The sequence below is a fragment of the Quercus suber genome, unplaced genomic scaffold (genome assembly GCF_002906115.3).
Source record: "Quercus suber isolate HL8 unplaced genomic scaffold, Cork oak 2.0 scaffold_1, whole genome shotgun sequence".
NCBI classification, from domain to species: Eukaryota; Viridiplantae; Streptophyta; class Magnoliopsida; order Fagales; family Fagaceae; genus Quercus; species Quercus suber.
In genome coordinates, this window is record NW_027069468.1 from 1,482,981 (window position 1) to 1,491,726 (window position 8,746).

Sequence of the window (8,746 nt, forward strand, 5' to 3'; positions counted from 1 at the left end):
GCTAGGCAAGGTTTGCTTGGTGACGGTGGTAGCTGAGTTTTCCTGTGGCGGCTTAATTTTTATTAATTATTTTTTATGAAGATGAGGAAAGACTGAGAGAAAAAGGAGAGAGGAGAGGAAAAGAGCGAAATAGGTGGTGAAATTAATATTTTAATGAATAGATGAGATAAATAAGAAATGTGATGTTGGGTGTATTGTAAAATGATATAGTATAATTAATAAAATAACTTTTTGAGATAGTAAAATAGAATAAGATAACATTTTCCACTATGAATGCTCTAATCATCAGAATTTAAAATCTACTTGATTTAGACAACAATGTCAGTTTAGCACTTCACATAATCGCCATATTCCCAAGAGAGCCATAGTTTTCAATACTAGCCATCTTTACCTGGCAAAAAATACACCATGCAGGCGTGCATCCATTATGTTGGATCATGAGTATCTTTCATGCTGACTGGAAGCAATAAAATCAGGTAGCATAAGAAAAAGGATCATGCTTAGAGCAATTGTTAACAAATCATTTTAAAAAAATTTTATATTTACTTTTATAGGAAAGAAAAAAAGCTATCAAAATATTAATTACTTTTTTCTCGTTTCCTATAATAACTTTTCTAAAATAGTTTCCCTAAGAAGAATCAGTCTAACCTCTAATCACATTTAACCCTAAATATACTCTGAAATTATCATAGTTAAGTTGCCTCGAACTAGAACAGAATATATTATGAGAATCTCAACCTACTTAGTTATAGAAAAGCTGAAATACTCCAAACATTGCCAGGGGGAGGAACAAAATATCAGAATTATTTGATTCATGAATGTTTGCTTGCACCTGCTCCACTAGGTACAAGGTACAGTCAACAGTGGTACACAGAATGAACGCACAAATTATGCGTTCAAACACTCCCCGGTTAATAGTGAGAGCTTCCTATGCAACACAACTTGGTAACTTTCCTAAAATGGTTTACCAACAAATGCACTTTGAGCACCTATTAACATTTCCCTAAGAAAAATCAATCTAACCTCTAATCACATTTAACCCCAAATATACTCTGAAATTATCATAGTTAAATTGCCTTGAACTAGAACAGTATATATTCTGAGAATCTCAACCTACTTAGTTAAAGAAAAGCTGAAATACTCCAAACATTGCCAGAGGGGAGGAACCAAATATCAGAATTATTAGATTCATGAATGTTTGGTTGCACCTGCTCCACTAGGTACAAGGTACAGTCAACAGAGGAACACAGCATGAACACACAAATTGTGCGTTCAAACACTCCCCGGTTAATAGTGAGAGCTTCCTATGCAAACCAACTTGGTCACATATGAACAGCAAATCATTAAATAAATTCTCCATCAAACCAATTCCCACCGTGTCTTTCTAAGACAACTAGTATACCCGTAGTCACCTCAAACATCCATAAATGCTGTACTAAAGAACAGCTGCTTACCATATTTTATCACGTCCAGACTCCTAAGCAATATCTTACCCTAGATCAGGTCTTTTACCTATGTAGAAATATCTTCAATTTTCAGTTAAAAAGGCTCGAGACAAGAAAAACATGAACAAAATGATAATGTACACAGGTTGCGCATTTAAAACCAAGGCACAAGACATAAGATAATTCTTCTCACTCTATAACAACAACAAAAACTCAGGTCGCGAAAGGCATATTGACACAGTTCCGTAAAAACTTTCAATGCAATGTCATGAGTTCCGTTTCTCTTTTTCACTGCTGCTTCCGATTGAACCAAAAGATGAAGCTGTTACAAACTCATGGGTAGAACTCACCCTTGAAAACCCAGGAGCTTATAAGCTCATGTTTAAGCTTATAATTAAGAAATGTGGGACATTAGGATCATAACAGAAGCCTCAAGCAGAATCATCAGTCTTTGTTGCATGGTAGATCAATATTTCTCTTTTGTGTTCAACCAGTCCAACCTTTGGCTTCTCAAAAAATAAAAAATTCCTAGTTTATACGATCAGATAAAACTCCCATATTCTCAACCTTTGTCTAGCTACTATTTGATCACGTCAAAAAATCTCTCAACCAACCTCCCTCCATTTTAATGACTAGACTAACAATTTTAAAACCATGATAACCGAAGTGCCTTCCCACATAGACTCTCCTCACAAGTAAACACCACCATTCATAGTTCTATTTATACAAATTAAGATTCATAAATTTAGTCAACACACTATACCATCATTATCCATATACTCCCTAACTTCATTAAAGCATCAATCTCATGCCTTTTTTAAGTACTCAATCACATACCTATCACTTCAACCTACCTAGAACTTCAAAGCTAAAAACTTTTGCCCTGCTATAGACAAATGACCCAAGACTGCACGCATGATGGAAACCCTAAAAGATAGACAACACCATAGTTTTTAAATTGAACAGTCAAATTCTAAAACAAGGGTCACCAACAGTACCCTCAAAGGTTTCCCTAACAAGTCTCAAGCCAAAAACAGAGAGGACTATCCACAGCCACACAAGAGCCCCTCCAACTACAACATATGTAATGTACCACCAAAACCTACAACAATACATATTTTCCACTCAAACAAAGTCTTAAACCCAATTCCCTCACTGAAAATTTGAGGCAAAAAGACAATCTAGATTAATGGAAACCCTTCTCTTAATGGAAAGATATCTTCCGATTATCTCCATCTCAACTCATAATCCATCACCCTAAGCCAATTGCCGAAATCAAACACACAGGATTTGAACAACCTCCTCAAAATCTTTATGAATTATCAAGCAATACTTAAGCCAATCTGTTATTAAAAGTTCATCTCAAATTGAGACTAAGGTCTACTGACATTGGATAGACTTAACTAAAGGTTTTTACCATAGACCTAAGAAGTTTCCTGCATAGTTAAATAAAGCAAGCCAAGAAAAACTCCATTCCTTTATAGCAGAATCTGGCTTTGCTACCAACTAATAAGCATTAAAAGATGCTAGAGCACCCAAAAAAAGCCTCCAACCAGCTAATAAAAAAACTTCTGCATAAATTATGATTCCTGAAATTGCTCAGCAACACCATCGGCAATTGCCAACAACATAAGAAATTACATTTAACATAGAACTACAAGCTTATATATAGCATTTGAACAACAGTTTCTCACCCCACAAGAGGCAGAAATTGAAAAAGGCAGTAATGAGTTCCAACATCATGAATGCAGTATAGGAATGAAAACATGAAGTACATCCTAAGTAGGCTAGAGACATAATCTTAACAGGACACATATTTCATGACAGACCAAACTTCTTTAAGTTTCAACAACAAATTTTTGCTATTGAAAACACTGAAAGGGGTGATAATTAAGTTTGAAATACAGTACAAAAATCACGTTATCAAGACATTCCACAACATTGAACAATGTCAATATTTCATTCATATTTGAAAAAGAGAGACATTGATTAAAATCCTACAGTTCAGAGGGATACTATCTTAAAAAAAAATCACATTCCAAAACCAAAAACTGCCCGTATCTTATGGAAAATAAGATCCCGCCATCCCCTCTCAGTATTCTCCACCACAGTCGAATTCCCATATCTGCAATCAAAAACAATCCAAACACAACCCAATCAGCTCACCTGCCTCACCATCCAAGAAAACAATAAAAGTCTCACACAACGCAGCAATGAAAAAAAAATATATATATATACAGTATAAACCCTATAAGTGACAAATTAAACCCTCAGTCTGTATTAAACTCCAAAATCTCAATCCCTGTTGAGCTCCAAACACAAACACAATATCATTCCATTTAAATGGAATGAAGTTTAATTTGTTACGTTTTTGAACCTCAAGATTTACTTAGTGACTTTTTTGAAAGTCAAGGTTTAATATTTCCATTGAAACTATAGTGTTTAATTTGTTACTTAAAAACCCTTAAAATATAATTTAACCAAAAAATAAAGAAAGAAAGAAACCCATCAACGAAAACTCACCTATCTTCATCGGGAACATCAATATGCGTCAGCTTGACAATGGTAACTCCAGGTTCAGGCTCTTCCAAAGTTAGTCTCACCTGCCACATTCATTCAAAAACCAGTGAGTACACAAATTCCCATCAGTCACAAACCTAATAAAAACCAAAAGGAATCGAAGCTCACTGTTGATTGAATCCCATCAGGCCAGCTTCCAAACCTCCATTTCTGCACAATCAACTTAGCTTCCTGCAACTCCACATTGACCCCAGTAACAGACCCATCAAAAATACTAAACTCCCCACCCACCTCTTTACTAATCCTCGCATTGCTCTGAGTAAAACCCTTCCACCTATTCTCATCCATCAAAATCTCATACAAATCCTTAGCTCTACAGCTAAACTTCTCTGTCATAGTTATGGTCTTAAACCCTTCCTTCTTCTTCTTCTTCTTCCCCTCCTCCTTCGGCTTTGCAGCCGAATTCGCCACCGCCGCAGCCGCCTTCCCGGAAGCAGCAGCAGCAGCAGCTGAATTCGAATTCGAATTCGAACCCGATTGAGCTTTGGGCGCAACCTTCTTGACCTCCAATTCATCCTTGGCAGGTCCACCCTTAGCCATAGTTTCCTCAAAGACTCGAACTTTATCCAAAATCAAACGCTTCCCTTTCGCAAACACCGCGTCCTTGAGCGTCTTCCCAATGGGTCCCTCGTCCTTAACCGAGACCTTGAATTCTGGGTCTTCACCAGCATTCTCATCAGAGATATAGGGGATCTCAACAAGACCTTCGGCTTTGAGCAAAGAAGTACCTTCCGAGTCTTTAGCTTCTCCTTCCCACGAAAGCGTGAGGCTGATCTCGTACCCAGGTATGATCTTTCCCTTTCGCACATTCACGTACGCCTCGCCCTCGACTTTCTCGACCTTCTTGGTCTTGATGTGGAGGTTGCCTTCGCCATCGAGGATTGTGAGATTGGAGAGGTGTTTGGAGAAGAGGTTTCGAGACCATTCGAGACAGTCGGTCTCGGCCCAGTGCCAGTTGTGGACATTGGCGCCGTCGGGTCTCTCCTCCACGATCCAACGCTTGTCTCCCTCCCTACTTCGCCATTGATCAAATGCTAAAGAGACAAAATATAGAGTTAATAATAAGGAAGCTATGGAACAGAGAGTAAAGTGAGAGGGAGAAGGAAAATAAGGGTTCTTATAAAGAAGACTAAAGACGTGGAGTCTTGAGTCCGGAGGGTTCTATGATGAGTTTGGAGGGAGGAAGGGTCTAGAATGACTTCTTTTTTGGTTTATAAAATAAAATAAAATAAAAAGTGACCCAATTTATTGGAAATAGAATGGGAAATAACGGGTCTTCTTTGGAAGGATCTAGAACGCTTTATATACTGTTTTGAGTTTACACTACGGCTCGTTTATTTTAGGTGACTTTGGGCCTGATGAGAGTGTGGGTCCGCCTATTGGGGGATTCATTTTCCATCGCTGGATTCAAGTACGAGTGAATCAACCTTTCGGCAAGAAACTTGGGCTAGCTTATTCAGGCCTACAAAAGTTACTGCAGATCTAATGATATATATATATATATATATATATGAAACGCATCGTATTCGGAAATATTTTTTAAAATTTTTTTTGGAAAAAGAAAAAATAATTAATTTTTTGATGATTTTTTATATTTTTCAAGTTCTTTATCATAACTAACAGTGTTAAATAGGGGTGTCCATGTGACCCATTTATCCGGCCTAATCGAGAAACTCGTCCAGACCGACCCACTCGCTGCCCAATCCGATGACTCTAGCGGTCAGCGGTGGGTCTCAACCCTCCAAACTCGATTTTGACAGGTCAAGTGGTAGGTTTTCTCCTCTAAAACCGCAGCCACCCGACCCACCCGACCACCACTTCAGATAAAAGCCTCCTCCGTTCAAATCCGGCAACGATTAGCCATCTCTCGCTTAAATTCGACGATGATTTTTCTCAAATCTACTTAGATCCAATGATTTTGGCTCAAATCTGGCAATATTTTTCAAAAAATCGCTCGAATCGGTGACGTTTAAGCTCGGATCGGTGACATGTAAGCTAAGATCGGTAAGTTTGGCTTAGATCCAACGATGTTTAATCTCAGATCGGTGACGTTTCATTCTCCTCCAACCAGATCCAACGACATTTCATTCTCCTCCGCTCATCGCTGCCATTTGTCAATTTCAACTGAACCAACTGATCGTTTTTTAAAATTCGATCCGACTCGACCCGTGGTGATCAGCGGTCGGTTGCGGGTCTAATTCTCTCCCACCCGACTTGAGCAAGTCAAGTCCAAGTTGGGCACAAACCAACCCCATGGACAACCCTAGTGTTAAACATAAAAATAATTTATTTATAAAGAAAGAGTGAGCAGACCAAGAGTGGAAACTAAGATTGTCCACGGGTCAAGTCAGCTCAAGTTTGAGCCTGACCTATACTCAATTCGATTGGGTTGGGTGACTGAAAATTTGACCCACACTCCACTGAACATACAGGTTAGATCAACGTTTCGAGTCATCGGTTGAGTAGGTCAGACTCATTTGTTAGGTTTGGCCTTCAAATTGGGCCAAGTTTGTAGATTTGCATGGAATTTTTTTTTTTAATTCTATTTTTTAAGGGCATTTTTAGCCCAAATTAATGGGCTTGCTAAATTACAAAGATTTATAAAATTTTGAACCTTGTATATATATATATATATCAGATGGGCCTGGTTTTACATTATTTATTTTAAATTGGGCCTTCAAGTTCAGCTTGTATTAAGCCACTACACAATTTGAATATTTTGGGCCTCAATCCTTATCAGTCCAAATTTAGTTTTTCCTAGTTTCCACATTAACAAATGACAAGAAAAAATACACATTAAATAGCATGTAAAAACTTGAGCAAAATAGAAAACAAATAAAAACACACAATAGCATTAAGAATTTTTTTAGCACCTGTTAAATCACACAAACACAATACAAGTAATAAATATTTTCAAAATGCCTTTGCCTTAGGACCTGGGCAATAGCTTAAAAAGGCATAAACAAATCAAGAAAACTCAAATAGTCATAGGCATAAAAGCCCATTTCAACTAATTAAACCTGCCAACCATTCCACACAACAAGTATGGCAAAAACAGATAAGAAGAGCATACTACAATATATATATACATAGTAAAATATAGAGGTAGAGAAGGCATAAGGCAATTACTACAAGTCTATAAGGTAGTTTACCACCAAGGCAGTAGGCTAGAAGGTAGTTTATCACCAGGGTAGTATGAAATACCTAAGTATTTCCAAAAAATAGTTTTTCTAGAGCATTAAAGAACAACTATTATATTCTCTATAGTTAAGTCCATGACTTATAGAAAAAAAAAAATCTATAGATTATAAGTTTTCTTTTCTATAAGCAAGAGTTGATTTACAGTTAAAAAAGGAATATATATATATATATATATATATATATGTCCAAAAAGAGCTTCCAGAATGTATTCAAAAGGCTACTTCATGTACAAAATGTGACCTTCCTCCTACAATACAAGGGGCAAAAAGGATATTTATCAATAATGTATAAAAACAAGACCAAAAACTATAAAATAAGTGAATAACAATAAGGGCAGTAACCAAAATCAATAGAAATAATAGTAAGGGCAAAAATTTACCTGGTCAGTGATCAGCCATCAACACTAATTGAGATATCTTTGCTTGAACTAGAACCTTCTGCTACTACTTGATTTATAACTAGAAAAGAAAAAGAAATGAAAGCAACAGATTAAATTTTGTTTGAATATAAGACACATTTAATAACACTTAATAGACAAGAAATTTGGACGTTAAACATATTATCAAAGTCATGAAATTCATCCTCTAATGCCTCTACCTCATCCTTTGATATGCAAAAAGAAATTGGGACCAAGGCTTGAAGCCAATTTTGAGCACAAACAAGCTATTGAGCCATGAGAGGAGAGAGTGAACTTTGAAATGGATCAAGTACGCACCCTCTAGTACTAAATGTTGACTTAAAAGCAACAATAGAAATCGATACAGCCAACACATCCCTAGCTATTTTGGACAATACTGGATACCTTCTTAATGGAACCTAATAGGAGGGACAAATTGTCAACAAAGTTAGGGTAGTTAAATTGAATGTTTGTATGATTTTGGGTTTGCCATCTAATGTAAAACTTGTGGCTCTTGTAATAATTAATTTGTTAGTTTTATGTTGTTCACTTGTTTGTTTCTATGATTTATTGCTTGTAGGTCTCCTTGTTTGTTGTAATATCTAGATTTAAGGCATGCTTTAGTGGTCACTTGAAATGCATTGTTAAAATATGAAGGATTCATAGGTGAATCTGATATTGTAAATGAAATAAAACTGCTTTATTTTATTTTATTTATTTTTCCCTAAATTTATGGTAGGATATGGGACAAATGTATATGGAATTTTTTGTATTTCTGCTTGTTGATTTTCATTGGTTTCTTTTGGCATATTATTGTGTGCACCAAATCTTAATCTTTATTTATTATGTTTTATTTGAATGATTATTATGATTAGTAGTAGTAATAGTAGTAGAAGTAGTAGTTGTTGTTGTTGTTGTTGTAAATGATAATAGTATCATTATTGTTGTGGTTTGCTAATTCTAAATTTGATGTTGTTAGGTTATGGAACCCTTTAGTGATGCACCCCTTTTCCAAAGAATAACACCTACTATCCAAGTTGAACCTGCTACCACTCCAACTACTGTTGAGGTTCCCCCACTTCCACCTAAAGGTAAAGGCAAGGTGAGTGAGAAAGCAAATAGT

General features: G+C 36.4%; 1 protein-coding gene across 1 annotated transcript; it reads right to left on the reverse strand.

The window, feature by feature from the left end:
* Window positions 1-3,279: 3,279 nt before the first annotated feature.
* On the reverse strand, window positions 3,280-6,108 carry LOC112038351 (uncharacterized). The gene is made up of 4 exons (XM_024071159.2): window positions 6,094-6,108; window positions 4,134-5,186; window positions 3,969-4,048; window positions 3,280-3,570 (listed from the first exon to the last, which is right to left on the reverse strand). The coding sequence occupies exons 1-4, from the start codon at window positions 6,106-6,108 to the stop codon at window positions 3,477-3,479; spliced, it is 1,242 nt and encodes a 413-aa protein (XP_023926927.2). The 3' UTR covers window positions 3,280-3,476.
* Window positions 6,109-8,746: the final 2,638 nt, after the last annotated feature.

Bases quoted from the DNA above. Each gene is read 5' to 3' on its own strand.
- LOC112038351 (XM_024071159.2), bottom strand. The intron at 4,049-4,133 runs GTGAGCTTCGAT...TGAATGTGGCAG, and splicing joins CTGATGGGATTCAATCAACA to GTGAGACTAACTTTGGAAGA. The intron at 3,571-3,968 runs GTGAGTTTTCGT...TTTTGATTGCAG, and splicing joins GATGTTCCCGATGAAGATAG to ATATGGGAATTCGACTGTGG.